This window comes from Tamandua tetradactyla, chromosome 3, assembly GCF_023851605.1.
Source record: "Tamandua tetradactyla isolate mTamTet1 chromosome 3, mTamTet1.pri, whole genome shotgun sequence".
NCBI lineage: Eukaryota > Metazoa > Chordata > Mammalia > Pilosa > Myrmecophagidae > Tamandua > Tamandua tetradactyla.
Genome location: NC_135329.1, coordinates 138,604,903 through 138,621,100, shown reverse-complemented (window position 1 = coordinate 138,621,100; position 16,198 = coordinate 138,604,903). Strand labels below are relative to the sequence as shown.

Here is a 16,198-nt window from a genome sequence, read left to right as displayed (position 1 = left end):
CCTCTTCACCTTAGGACTTCTGACCCAGTTAAGCACTCATATATTTAATCTGGACAATTTCAATAGTCTCCTAACTTGTCTTCATCCTTATTACCTTGACCCCTTTTATTTCAATTAAAAACAGCCAGAATAATCTTCCTCGAATGCATGTGTATTTATGTTACTTTCCTGTTAAAAATTCTTGAATGGCTCTTGATTGCCTTACAATAAAGTAAAAATTCTTCAGCATGGAATATAATTTTCTCTGTTCCCTGGTATTTGCCTATATTTACCAACTTCATGCCTCAATTACTTCTCACTGCATTAAAAAATGTATTATGCTCTTTACCTTTTGCATAGGTTGTTTCCTTTTGTTGATATGCAATTCTATATGCATGAAAATTTACAAGTCTCAGCTGAAGTCTCCACCTTCAAATGTCCTCCTTGAACTTCTCTCATCCTAAGTAAAGTTTTATCACAACCTCCTGTGTCCCAATGGACCTCATTTATATTTCCTATCAGAGAATTCACTATATTGCACTTGTAAATTATTTTTTATATGTCTGACTCACTTATAGAATAAGCTCCTTGGTGGTAAAAATAGCATCATATTTATCATTGAGTCTTGCGTGCCTGACATTTGATGTATGCTTAATGATCATTGGCTGTATATAATAGATAAATATTAGGCACACACTCTGGAACCAGCCTAAATGGATTAGAAATCACATTTCACATTTCTTCAACTTTCCTTCCTTAGTAAATTACTTAGACTCTCTCTGTGTCAGTTTCCTTGCCCCAAAAAACAAAGATAATAATGCCTATCTCGAAAGGTTGGGTGAGGAGAAATAAGTTAACATATGTAAAGCATTGGATCCATAATAAGTTCTACATTACTGTCTGCTGTCTTTACTCAACAAATTTTTATTACACATTTATTTTTTATTCTGTGTAGGACATTTTCCTAGTACACAGGATACAGTAGTAGGTGAGGCAAGGCTAAAAAAAAAGTACTGAATGAAATATATTGTCTGTTTCAATGACTTTTATCAGAGAATTTCATTGTAGAATTAACCCTGAAACTAAAGAAGAAGCAGGTTTCAATACGTAAAGTTTTCTCCACTATTGAATAGTGAATTCAGGAGGTTTACTCAAACAGAGATACAGCAAAAGGAATCTGAATATATGATGACACTTCCAAACCTATCTGGTCTCTGCGATATGAAACTAATCTGCAGGGGCAGAGCTGGAGAGTGGTTTTGTGATAGCCTATCTAGTTTTTCTATGCTTTGTCTTTTCTGAACTAGTACCTAGTGGTCAGTTTATAGTTATTAAACTTATTATTATATAATTCTTTCTACACTTAATCTTTTCCTAAAAGGTACTGTTGTGGGACTTCCATCTTAGACAAAAAAGAAAGTTAAGATTTTAGATTATTGCTTCATCAGCCACAGCTCCCAATTTCAAAGGCATTGAGTCTGACTGATTTAAACATTAAAGGGAACTTATTAAAGAAACATTGGTTGGTGAGGGTGTATGTGTGTGTGTGTGTGTGGTGTCTCATAGAATTTTCAGAAGATCAAGAAACAAGACTTGGAAGTTTTGTAGCCAGCCACAGCACTGAAATATTGTTCTCTAACCATCTGGTGAAGGCACATTTCCTGCTTCTATTGGGCACTGGACACTTTCACTCCCATCATCATTAATTCTATATGCTAGAGGCTGTTTCTAGAACAGTTATTTCTTGAAATTGTAAGTATCTACTCCCCTTATTTATTGTCACCAATAAAATTGACTCTGCATGGTCCTTGCAAAATAGAATTTCTTATTCAAATTCTGAGCTGCTGGTATATGATTTGTGCAGTCTTGTTCACAGGCCAAGCCTCAGACACAAGGAAAGCTAGGAGAGTAAGTGTATGGTATTTGTAGCCCTCCCAGTGGAGAAGTTCTTTGGGTGGTGGATTTCCCAAGAACAGAAGAAGATTTAGGTATTTAAAAGAACAGCAAGTGTCCATTGCTTCTGCTAAGAAAGCACACATATTATTAATACTAAAGTCTTCTTAACTGAATGGAAACCAGTTAAAGACAGAAGAAAAGGAGTGGCACTTATTTTGGTAGCATATATAATAATAGCAAAAATACAAGTCTAAACATGAAATTGATTTGGGTCTATATGTTGGCATTATATATATATATATATATATATATATATATATATATATATATATATATATATATGTATATGGAGAATTTGAGACTGTAATACACCAGCTGAGAGTATCATAAACAGTTACTATCATTCAAACCTGCCGTCTTTCACTCTCCTTCTGAGTGTTTATGGCATCAGTCTTTTTCACTGGGAGAAATGACATTTTAAATCCTTATATAAAATATAAACAAGAAGGAAGAACAGTAAAACAGATTTGGCTCTGATTTAAGTATTACAAAGTTATCTGTACAAATAAGGCATTACTAGGGCAATTTATTTTTTATGACTACAAATAAATTAATCCGGTTACTTGAATTTTCTTCAAGATAGGGAATACCAGGAAAACTGACAAGGGATATTAGCTGAAAATTCACTGTGAGTTTATCTATTAGTCAACACAGGGAGTGGAAAAAGATTGGAGTGACAGGCATACTGGGTTATAAACTGGAGTTTGTCATCTCAAATGAGAAATTAGGTAAATGTCATGACTAATTTCAGTCTTGCTCAGTATCCCCAAATATAAACTCCTGTGTCAGAGGGTGGGGAAAGCACTGAAGGAAATAGGAGGGGCAACCATTGATTGATTGCTTGTTTGTGTCAGAAATTTTATGTACAATATGTGTATAGCCAGCAATTTCTCTGAAATTCTACCATTCTAGAATTATTTACATTGATTACATATGTAGTTAACTAGTGTTCTGATTTGAAAGGCTGTATGTATCCTAGAAAAGGCATATTTTAATCCTAATCCCATTTTGTAAAGGCAACCATTTCTTCTAATCCCTATTTAGTATTGTATGTTGGAAACTTTAATTAGATGACTTCCATGGAGATGTGACTCACTCAAGAGTGGGTGTTAAACTGGTTTAGGTGGAGACATGTCTCCACCCATTCCAGGTAGGTCTTGATTACTTTACTGGAATCCTATAAAAGAGGAAACATTTTGGAGAAAGCTGGAGATTCAGAGAGAGCAGAGCAGAATGACATAGCCTGGGCAAGCAGAGAGCCCACCAGCCAGCGACCTTTGGAAATAAAGAAGGAAAATGTCCACAGGGGAGCTTCATGAAGCAGGAAGCTGGGAGAGAAAGCTAACAGATGGTGCCATGTTCGCCATGTGCCCTTCCACTCAAGAGAAAAACACTGAACTTCATTGGCCTTCTTGAACCAAGGTGTCTTTCTCTGGATGCCTTAGATTGGACATTTCTATAGACTTGTTTTAATTGGGACATTTTCTCGGCCTTGGAACTGTAAACTAGCAACTTATTTAATTCCCCTTTTTAAAAGCCATTCCATTTCTGGTATATTGCATTCTGGCAGCTACCAAACTAGAACAGCTAGTAAAAAGAGTTGTGGGAAGAATACTATTTTATCTATTTTAAAGATAGGATAGACATCCATTAATGTCTATTAATTCTAGCATTAACTAGAATCTCATCTATCAGAAATTTTGAGCAGTTTTAATATGGAAAGATAATAAGTGATTTATTCCACATCCCTTTGTGATGAACCTATGGTATGTCCAAATTTAGACCAAGGGAGAAGGAGAATCACTGTCGTCAACTAGTTGAAGAATTGCAGAATTCTAAAATGCTTTCAAAGAATCCAAATATTAATTCATGCCCAGTATTTGCTATTGTTTATTAATTAAAATTATTTCTAAAATTACTAGGTCTTTCAGCATAATATCTATTGCACTACTGTATCGGGTGGCTAAGAATTTTACTTCCTCTTTTAGTGTTAATGATTTGTGAAACTTCTTTTCCTGCAATATAATATACATCATCAAGTGTAAAGATTCAACAAATGCAAAAAATTTATGTTCGAAGTTCAAGGTTTCCCCAAACTAGAAAGAAGTTCTTAAGAAAAAAGAGACAAAAGATTATTTGCTTTGAGTAGATGACTCAAGTTTCATAATACATAAAAAAAATTCCTCAACAACTGTTACAAATTGAGCCATTTAACTTCTATGGATTTATAGAAACAAATCAGATGAAATGAAATTTAGGGACATAATCTGATCAGTCCTGGATTTACTTCCAATTAAGTTATATCAATGTCAGTATACTTTAATGGACAGAATACTGACCCACTTGGAGAACACACAATCCCTTGACTAAAGATCAAGTTTATTTTTTAATGATGGATTACCGCAGATTAGACTGAAATAGGTTTGATTAGGAGTGTTAGGCTTCCAAAACTTATTTCAAGTGTAGTCATCTATGAAACACTAAAAGATAAATGTTTGATCACTTACAAGAGAAACTGCACGAGCATAGTTGCCAGAGAGCCCACAATCATTATTTTAACGTAATTTAACCCACATCTTATATGAACATCTATTATCTAACTCACCACTATTTTTCATAGTAGGAAATGAACATATTTGCATTTGTTTATGATATAGAATAAATAGCTCTGTATAGAAGTGTTTATAATTCTCTTGTCCATATCTTTTTACACTTTCTGCCCCAAATTCCTACTTTTTTTTCCCATCTATTCTCTAAACTCAGACTTAATGGTACACTTTCTCATTATCATAATCTTATATGTAATAATGTAAGGCAGGGAAAACATCAGAAATTTGCTCTTCTATAAAAATATAAAGGAAATATGACCTTAAGAGTCTTTATTTTATTTTTTTAGAATGATGAGATAAAATGTTTATGACAAAAGGCTCATAAATTGAATCCCAGCCTAATGTACTGATTTCATCTACCCATTCCCCCCAATTTCCTCCAAATGTTTCTAAACATCATGCAATATGATGAATTACAGTATCAGATTATCATAATTTGTTCTCTGAGGAAAATGGATAAATTTCAAACGTCATAGTAGGATGCTGTGATGTCTCTGGAGGGCACTGGTATTTATATGAGGATAAGGAAGCTTGATTGAGTTCTTGGCTCCCCCTGTTGGTACTGATTCAGTAGATGGAATATAATGTGCATGAGTAGTTTTGATAGGGTTGGAAATGAACTAGCCTTCACCGTGACCAACAAGTAAGATTCTAACTTCTTCCAACAGTCTTTTCTCAGATTTACTTTTTATCTGTCTCTGATCTATGAATAAGCATGGTAAGGAGCAAATTATTGCTCATCCTTGCAAATTGCAAGGATGTTGGAAGGATGTTGGAAAATTCTTGCAAATTGCAAATTGCAAGGATGTTGGAAAAAATGAAGGTTTTCCCAAACATGTATCTGCTATTGCATGGTGGCAAAGACAGAACCTCTTAATGAACCTTTTAAATGCATCCTTCTACATTTTATTTTTAGCATGTTAATGTGTTTGTAATTATGCAAATTAACAAATAAATGAAAATGTGAAAGAATAGAGAAGCTTGACTCAATCCAATCTTTACAAAGACCCCTGAAGATGGGTTTCTTTTGAGAAATACAAATTCAGAAGAGACAGAAAAAAACTAATGGCAACCTCCAATGTCAGAAAAGTCCCATTCTTGTAAAAGTAACTGAGTGGAAAAAAAAAACATTTTGCAGACTTCACTAAGTTCCACAAGAATAATGATTCTATAATCATTAATGGTTTGTTATTATAATTTCTCTTGCTTCTCACAAACTAGTGAAAACTAAGAACTCAAAATTGTATAGATTGTCATTGCCTTACATTTTGAAATAAATTTAATTAGTAAATTAGCAAATATTGTCTATATACTTGAGAATTCTGTTAAATAGAATTATGTGAAAAGTGCATAAAATAATATGAGACTTCAGATTAAAGTAGCAGCTACTCAAACATATTTCTTCTATTCCAAATTTCTACCCCTCCCACAAAAGAAGACATAAAACTGCTCTGTGTTTGGCATCTTGATCATTATCAAATACTTTTTCAATACATCTGTTAAGCTGAGATGACACGAGCCTCTGCTGTTGTGGTAGGTTGCATTATAATCTGTTAAACTGAGATGACACGAGCCTCTGCTGTTGTGGTAGGTTGCATTATATACCCCAACAAGACCACATTCTTAATATTAATCTGCATGTCTGTGGGTGTGAACCCATTGTGAATCGGAACTCATGGTGTTATTTTTACTTGTATGGTCAACTGAAGCAGGGTGGGTCTTAATTCGGATTATTAAAAGGCCTTAAAAAGAAGGCCAGAAAGTCACAGAAGCCGGAGGGGAGGGGACATCACCATATGACAGGAGTTAGTGCAAGAAGCCAAGGAAGCCCAAGGATAGCTGGCAGCCAGAGTCAGAATGCTATGGTCTTCAGGGAGAAAGCCAACTTTATTGCTATCTTGATTTTGGACTTCTCCTAGCCTCAAAACCATGAGACAATATATTCCCAATGTTTAAGCCAACCTATTGTGTGGTATTTGTGAGTGCAGCTCAGGCAAATGAAGACAGTTCTGATCTTGTGTCTTTGGAGGAATGGCCCAGGTGTCACTCTCTCAAAACCTTGGGGCCCTTTGATAAGAACTACACTATTCCTTTCCCTAAAGTAGTCCTAATTCATTTTACTTTAAAAGAGTGAAGCGTCTATCTGTAAGTGCATTAGTCTTCCATAAATAAAAGTGAAAGTAGGTTTCATAAAAACAAAAGGTTTTCAGAAACAGATGACCCACAATACCATTAAGAAGAAGAGAAGCTATGTTAGTGGTACTCCAATAACTGGGGTAAACATTACTCCTACAAATTCAATTTTGGTGGAAGAGCTAGATGAATCATGGAAAGAAGAGCAACCAATTCTGAGTATTTCAAAAGCACTTGAATCTGTAATTGCAACTCAGTCTCTTTCTGGGCAGTTTTATATCCACTGAGGCCACGACCCCCTGAGAAATAGCACCTGAGCCCTCTCTATATGTTAGTGTCTCTGAACTCCTCTATGCCACTAGGCACACTGATTCATTTAGTTTGTTCAGCAGAGTCAAGAAACCCAGGCTTACTCCATGCACTGTTTGTACTACACTATTTTACAAAAAAGATACAGTTTCCACAAAGACTTAGGTAAGTATTTTTCCTGTGTCTTCACAGGATTGGGATGTGTTTATTTTTATACTTAAGCACTGCCATGGTCTGCAGCCATTCCCGTGGAGGAAGGAATGAATCTTGCTGTGCACTAATAGCTAACTTATATCCCTAACAGGTTCTGTAGAAAGAAGCCACAATCGGAAGTTGCAAAGCGACTTTGACTTTGACCATGACTGAGATTTCATAGTCACACTTCAGAAAGAAATTAGCAATTTCCATCACCTTTTTGAGGGGGACAGCAGAGGTTGAGAGTTAGAGTGTGTGGCTATAAAGGAGTGTAAATGATGTTAATGGATCATGGAAGGCAGTCCTACTTTACTTCAGGGCACACCTTGTATTCTGGGGGAAGATTGCCTATGGGTTCAGTTATGTAAACAGCCATATGCCCAAGAGCATAATCATTACACAATTTAATAAGGCTTATCATTTTTCAATTAAGTGAAGACCTGTATCTTCCAGAAACTAATACTATTTGCATAGAAATAACAAAGGTATAGACGTAAGAGATACTAGGGGTGTAGTTAATTAACCCTATGAAATACAACTCTGTAAAATGGAAGCTTGCAACAATTATAAGGCATTAAATCTCCATTTTAATTAATTATAGGCATGAAAATCTGGCCTAAATGGATGTATTTGATTTATTATTTAGTTAGTTCTAATTATTTTATTTTAATATATCTTTGTATTTTATTGTTTAGTTCATTTTGAGTATTCTAATAGATCTTTGTAATATGCAAAAATCACTATTTTAATACTATCTATCATTAGTATAGGAGTTAACTAGCTTGAGGTGCTAGTAAAGTGGTTGTTTAGTTGATTGATATTTGTTATATTCCACATGAGCTGCTGAAACCCATGCTTTCTCTGAATTCTCCACAGTCCCTTGTTCTATTCTTTGACTGCTGTAGGCACCTCCAGAAAAATATCAACATAAGCAGGCATGTTCTGTCATATATGAACAGAATGGGGCGGGCAGATGACAAGCCTCCATCAAAACTAAGAGGGCAGGCGGGCCACGGTGGCTCAGTGGCAAGAATGCTTGCCTGCCATGCCAGAGGACCTGGGTTTGATTCCCGGTGCCTGCCCATGTTAAAAAAAAAAAAAAAAAACTAAGAGGGCAGTGGTCATTTCTGGGATAACAAATCTTGGTTCCAGTTTATACCGCCTTGTTCTTGTTGTATCTTAGAATCATCTGGAGAGCTAGAAAATATCCTGATCCTTGAACCACATTCCTGACCGATTAAATCAGAATTACCTGGGCTGCCAGGGGATTCTAGTGTACAGCCTGGGTTTAAGACCACCTCACTTAGATGGCCAGAACTCCCACTGAGAGTCCATGCTCCAGCCTAACAGAGATGATGATTTTATTCTAAATCCCTTACAGACAGGGCAGAGGTAGGATGTGTTGGGAATGGGGCTATGAAAAGATGTCCTGCTTCAGGTCCAGAGTGATAGGGATACCAGCAGTGGCAGACACACTGAAACCACTTCCTGTGCCTCAACCCAGACAACCCTAGGGTAGGGCACATGAGAGTCCTGGTAAGGGCCTGGGCTGCATTTCTAGATAGGTCTGGTTCATGCCGGCCTCCATGGAAGCAGGGTTGTACAGAGGAAGGACTCCCTACCTTTTATCCTGAGAAGTACAAATTCTCATGTGATTTTGTTTTTGCTATTTTTTTTCCCTGCCTGTCACTGTATTTAATGCTAAATACAGTTAACTGAGTTCACAGCTTGGTGAGGAATTTTTCACAAAATATAAAATTCTACCAATCTGATTGCTATAGAAAAGAGTATGGGATTCTGCTATGATCTACTGAGTCGAGGGAAAGTATAGGTGAGTAGGAAGGAAGAGAGTGTAGGAAGACAGAAGCTGAGGAATAGGAGATAACCAGCTGTAAAGTGGCAAGGCAGGGGTGCAGGGACACAGGTTAGAGCTTGCATGTCCACTTGCAGAATTGAAAGAAAGGAAGGCTGAGTTATTTGAGTACAGCCAAGCTGGTTTGCAAACTTTAGTCAACTTAACTCTATTTAAACCAACCTGGGGCCATCAGGCCACCAGCATACTGCAGGCTATAACTGGTGGAGGCCATTGTGTTTTTCTTAGCAAACTATTGGTCTTCTGATTCTGAAGGCAGCATTAAAAAGTTAATCTTATTGTGTTCTTTGGGGATGGAAGAACAACAGGCACAGAAAAAGCCGTAGAGGAAAAATGGCTAAAAGGGCCTGGATTTATGAGGGAAAAGTTGTGAAAGAATTTCTAGAGTTTTAATTTTTAACAGGATAAAGACTTGGTCCAATCTTTCTATGAGCCTTAATTTTGAATTCCTCGAGGACAAAAGCTTGCTCTAATTCTGCTCTCATGTTTTCCCAGAGACCCACCTCGCACCCTGCTCCCCCTGGGACGAGGGCGTGATTGCAGGACCTGTGAAGATACAAATAGATACTGGGGCTTAAGGGGAAAAGGTCAGGACAAGTCCCTTCCTTGTGTCAAATGAAAGAAGCTGTTCTCTGGAAGAGAGTGTTCCTTATCTCTTAGTATTTTCACATCATTGTACTGTATGTTGAATACTTTTGCTATATTTTGTCAAGCCAATTGTAGAAATATGTCTTCATTGTACCAACTGCACATGCCAGAAAATGTCACAAGGTAGTATCTTTCCCTTAGAAATACTCTCTTTTCCATACATCAACTAAAACATTGTCATAATCCATAATACTTTACTTGGATAAACAGAAAAAAATAATCAACACCTCTCAACTCTTCCTTTCATCTTTATTTATTCAAGCAGGGTAACCTTTTATCCCCTGCATGAATCAATCCATTTATTAATTACATTATTTTCCTCTCAGTAGGTCCTGTCACAATACTGTGAATAAAGCAGTCTGTAAAAGCAAATGTTATGCTATTCGTCTGCTCCAGCTTACAAAAATAAACATTTATTTCTAATGGCATCCTGGACTATAATATACTTGTTTAAATTACATTTTATGCATATTCTTTTCCTCAACCTTCTGAGAAGTGCAACTCATTGTTTCTTAGCCAGGGTTAAGCACAGTTTCCTCAAAACAAAACAAAACAAAACAGTTATTATAATTTTAAAAATCTGCACTAAAATTACTGACTACTTGAGGAAAAGTTGAGGAATATATCGTATGTTCATTTTAAGCTATTCTTATTCTTTAATTACCTACAAGGCTTGTAGGAAATGATTCTGTCTTCCAGAGCTAAAAAAACGAACAAACAAACAGAAACCTAAAAGAAAGCTAAGATGTGGGGCACAGAACAATGTGGCTTTTCTTTGTCTTTTTTACAAGTACATAAAATGTTTCTGAACCATATTCTATCTTGAGAATAATTACACTTGATTATCCTTTCTCTTGGCTTTAGTGACAATAACACCATGATAATAACTGTTATTTATTGAACAACTAATACATGCCATGCACTATACTAAGAGCTCTAAATGGACTTTTTCATTTTATTCTGAAAATGAACCTGTGTTTGATTCTCATTTTACAGAAGAGAGTAGTAGGTGACTCGTGGGATTATAACTCAGGCTAACTATTACTCTAGACTGCCTCATTTTGGGTGGGATGAATTTCAATTAAAATAATACTTTTTTAAATAGTGTATGGAATTAAAAGACAATACAAGATGCACTCTTTGTCATGACCTTGTGTGTTGATGGAGATCGAGGTTAGGCTGAGCTGTTAAAAGTAATGTATGACCTTGAAAAACTGTTTGTGGCAGGAGGCTAAAGGAAGGTTTAAAGCATTTATATGAGAAATACTCTGCAATGTGGACAGTTAGCTGATAAAATTATACTTCGTTTGCTAGAAAATAATTATGGGTCACCTTTAGAGAGTCTAGAACACGCAGATGCCAGATTAAATCTCTCACAAGCTCTCAAAAAATGTTTTCTATCGACCTAAAATTGTCTAGGGATTGTTCCAAATCTACATAGTCTTACTGAGTGTTAATGTTTACCTTAGGATTTTTTTTTTTGCAATAGCAATGTATGCAAGAGAATACATACTGTCATGCAGCTCCCTACTGGTCCACATCAGAGTTGGCTGCAGGGGGCGAAGGTCAGGAATATTTTATGCTCTTGACGTGGAGTCAGTGCAGCAATTTTCACATGAAAGCAATTACCTAAGCACTGCACTGCACCGATTCCTTTCAATATCTTTGGCGCTCCATCTGCTTTCCCTGCTTAAGCCACTTAAAAAGAAAAACAGCAACCCCAAAATAGAAGATGCTTCCAGGACTTGCTTCCAGGACTTCACAATTAATATTCAAAGAACTCCTCAGTATTGCATAAAAATGGAGGAAAGAAAACAAAGACGGAATTCACAGGAAAAGATGAAAGTCAAATCCTGAGTAGGAGAATATGACACAAACAAAGGAAGTCCTAGACTGCTATGAGTACAAGGTTCCTTTTGGGGAGATAGAAATGTTCTAAAATTAGATTGTGGTGATGGCTGCAAAACTCAGTAAATGTACTAAACAGCCATTGAATTTTACACTTAAAATGGGTGAATTTTATGGTATGCAAATGATATTCCAATAAACCTGATAAAGAAGGAGGAAAAGGTCCTGGAAGAAGAGGGAGAGAGGAAAGAGGAGAGAGAGAAGAAGTGGAAGGTAAATTTTTTAAAGAAGCTGACTCCCACTCCACTCCCAGGCTGTAATTGCCCTGAGTGACTCCTTTTTCTAATTTACATGGGATACTGCATAGGCCATCAGTGATACCTCTAACTGTTGAACTGAGAGCTTTATAAAGCATGACATAACTGAGAATATATAAATGGGACATAGTTTAAAATGTCTATTATAAGCGAATGTCTCTATATCCTATCCCCCTCCCCTTTTTTCCTGTTTTAGAACTTCTTTTTTAGTAGTCAGTTGGGCCCATCAGCAAACAGAAAGCATCTTTAATCTCAAGCGTAGCTTAATTTTTTAAACCTGTTCAGCCCAATTGCTGATCTCCCAAATAGTCAGCTAATTACCCTGAAACATCTGACTTCAAAACATTAGGAAGGAAAGAGGCAAATTGGGCTTAATTATTATACCTAATGAAATTATTACTAATTGGGACATTAAATATTGTCAGAAATGCAAAACAAATGTTTTTTTTTCCTTTTAACTCTAATTAAACTTGATTTCCAAATTAATATTAATTACTATATGTCAACAAAATAAACATATTTTGGCCAACGGCAGACTTAACAGAAGGATAAATCTCAAATACTTTCAGCAAGCAAAGAGACTGAAAACACTATCAGAGTCGACAATAGCTTAGGTGAGGACAGAATTAACTACCTGTCTGTGCTGGCGAACATCTTGTCCTCAATTCTTGCTGATAAAAGAAGCGATTTTTAGAACACATTTATACAGCTTTAAGAGTTTAAGTGAATATCTAAGACAACGATTTTTCTACAATGGCCCACTTTATAACTGTTATCTCAAATTCCAATAAAGATTACGAATTAAAAAGTCATTTAATAATTCCACAGTATAAATGATATTTTTCCATTTCCCCATAGATTTCTACGTTTAGTGGATATTCAATATATGGTGTTCATTAGTTTATTGCTACAAAAATCTGCTTTATATTGTATTATATTATTCTTTCTTCATGGAATTATCAGTACTATCAATATGTCTCAAGGCAGATAATGAAACTGAGGTTCATTCCAGTGCTGTAATATATAGATAATCAGACTTCTATTATTCTCATACATATTAGTTAATATTCCACATTCATAGAGCAGTGGTTATAACTTATAATAATAACCTACATTTGTAAAGAGCTTATACTGGATATATGTTTCTGTCTTGTTTTATTTTCCCAGTATCTTTTTAATCTTCTTTGATAACCATATGCTGGTTTTCCTCTAGGGAACTACTTACCCAGGATTTGTTGCATCTACTCATTCCCTGTTGTAAATATTCTCGTCATAGCTGATTTTAAGTTATTAATATGACGTCAACTGGCTTACAGAATTTCTAATATTTTAATAATTGGAGTGTTGGTATGAGCCACTTCCAGCGCACCTCTGGAGCCTGCAAAGCTTCTCAGAAGCCAGCCCTTCCCTGAGACTGTAGTTTTCAGAGATGAGAATGTTAATTTTGCTTTTAGCTACTTTGGGTTTGGTTTTCTATCTTTTGCAATAGAATAAGTCCTAACTAAAACCAAGTTTCACGGATAATGAATGATTTTCACATAAACTTCGTCATACAATAACTCTACAATAACTTCATGAGGTAGACCAATCTTAAATTATACATCAGTTCCCCCATTTTATTGGTCAGAAACTGAGATTCAATGAGTTTATGAATTTAGTCTTTGGAGAATACCAGCTACATAATTTGCCAGACACTGTGCAAAGTGAAATTGTAGGGCCCATTCTTCAAAAGATATTAAGAATTCCAAGGCAGAGATGGCAAAGCATTAAACTAAGTGCAGGGCCCTTCTAAGCTCGGGGGCCTGTGGGACTGCACAAGTCACACACCCATGAAGCCAGCCCTGGGTCTATGTCCTCCTGCTGGTAAATGGCAGAGGTTACATGTGAATTCAATCTTCTGAGTCTCATACCCCTTATACTCAATTGCACCGTTTCCCAGTAAAGCAAAGCCTCTGTAGATAAATTACTGATGTTTACGTGTAGAATTTTTAATTTAAATTAGCAGTGCATCTACAGTTTGTATTATTCAATAATTTCAAATAAACACATATATACATCTGCACGTGATTCACTTAAGGAACCTATGTTGTAACCGCTATATATTAGATCACAAGTATATCCAAGCTTAATTTCCTATTAACCTTATGTCCCCTTTATCCAATGCTAGAAAGAAATCTTTCCAGAAATTAATTTAGCTTCCTACATTGCACATTTTTCACTTTCAAGATAAAGCCAGGAAAAAGAAAACAAATAATTATTTCACATATCGCAATTTTAATCACTCTACCTGATTGCCTTATTTTTTAAAAAAGCTTAGGTGACTGTATATTTCTTGGGGATTCTTCCTTAAAAATACCCACTTTTATCTCAGCACAAAATTTTAGAAATATCACAGTGACTTTCTTTCAAACAGAAAACATGCACCTAAGTTCAGCTGCTTACAGCACAATTATTATTTTTCAAAGTACCAAACTTAGTTGATGAGTTTTTTTAACCCAGATTTTCACATTTGAAAATCATTATATTTCATGAAAATATTTGGCGATATAAGATAACGAAGTAATGAAATATGAAAAAAATTATATAAAGTAAAATTTAGAAGTTGCATTATGCAATTTTTATGAAGCATCTGGGTTCTACTACTCAATTTTTTATGGTTTTTAAAGAAAACAGAAAATTCCTTACAATAAGCAGCTGAATAATGCTTCAAATTCAATCTGTGCTAGCAACCAGCAATTAGTTTATCATGAATATAACCTAGAAGCTTAGACTTAAAATAAACATTGTTTTCAACATTTCTATTTACCTGTTGACTAACTTAGGTTATTTAATTTTCATTTATATCCAAAAGAGTAAAAACTGGGAGTGATAACATTCTAGCATGGTTCCCTAGAAATGGGCAACTAGGTAAATCCATACATAGATGCGCTTTAAAGATGGTTTCTAAAACATTTTGAAATGATAATTTTTGTTAATGAGTAACGAAAATAAATGTACCACTAAAGAAGGGGAATTTCTACCATGGGCACTGAAATGAGAGCATTTCAACCTTACGTGATTTGTCCATCACCCAGAGTGGTATTACCTGCTCAGCTCTGTTCTGGTGCTGGTATTGGTATTGAGAAGAGCTATTACAGGATGAAGCAATTTTGTCCTTCTCAAATTGTTTCTTCACCCTGGCCAAACCACCAGGCACAATACACGTTTCTGATTCTTCCATCATCTAAGGTAATTTAAGTAAACAGAAAATTTAGGTTTACAATTGGCTCAGGTTGGGATGCTAAAACTGTTTTTTTTAATAGTTGACAATTATTGATGTGTGGTATATTAAAAAGATATTAATATACACAATTGGTTCAGTAGACATGTACAAAACCTCATCAAAAATAGTCCCCCCATGTTTGTTTTCTCATTCATCAGTCTTTTGACATAAAGTCAGAAGAATATTAAAAAATATTCAACAAATTCTCATTATCTCAGATAAGTTTTGATATGGTGATTAGGCCTATTAGAATACATTTCTATAATAATACACAGACTAGGGGATATTAGAACAATGCATTCAATTCATCCCATAATAAGGTTGTCATTAAAATTCCAAATGTCTATGTAAGCAATACATAATTAAGAATAGTTATTAAAATCCTTTGATTCACAGCAAAATTTATTTAAATCATTAAAGAAGAACAAAATAAAGAGCAATAGAACATTCCTTTAGCAAAAAATATTAACATCAATAATGAAGGCTAGTTAATAATAATGGCTCATTGGAATAATAATAATTACAAGGGCTAGTAAAGGCATAGGGCTAGGTGATTTTGCATATATATTCTCTCACTTAATGCTTCTGAGTATTCTTTGAGATATTCACAATTTAATGATTTTCATTTTCATTTTAAAAATGAGGAAATTGAGATTTCCAGAAGTAAGGTAGCTTGTTAAGTTCTCACAGCTAGGATATGAGTATTGGAGCTGGAATTTGAATATCCATCTTTCACTCTTAGGTATTAGCATCAGAAGACAGGAATTAAAACAGAGGGGGTACTACACAGGATGCAGGATTGGCCTACCCCACCACTCAGCTCTGAATACTGGCATGTGAAAAGCAGGGAATTTTAACATTAAAAGGGTTCTAGTCTATCCTTGTCATTTTGCAGATGAGAAAACTGATTCCAATAGATATCCTTGGTAGAAATTTGGAAAACATTTGAGGAGTTCTGTCAGATTTTAGGCCCCCTTGGGAAGTGTAGAGGAAGTTCTTGGGCTGTGGTTTTAATGATTTAGCACACCCCAGAGCCCAGCAGGCACTTGGGTCCAGATGGGATGACAAC

General features: G+C 35.4%; 1 protein-coding gene across 2 annotated transcripts in view; it reads right to left on the bottom strand.

Annotated features, from left to right (window-relative positions):
* Positions 1-16,198, bottom strand: part of XIRP2 (xin actin binding repeat containing 2) — a 70,727-nt gene that overhangs the window by 28,970 nt on the left and 25,559 nt on the right. For both annotated transcript variants that reach the window (XM_077154060.1, XM_077154061.1), the window contains one exon: positions 14,953-15,090. In XM_077154060.1, the coding sequence (XP_077010175.1) occupies positions 14,953-15,090 (138 nt within the window). The remainder of the gene's footprint in view (positions 1-14,952; positions 15,091-16,198) is intronic.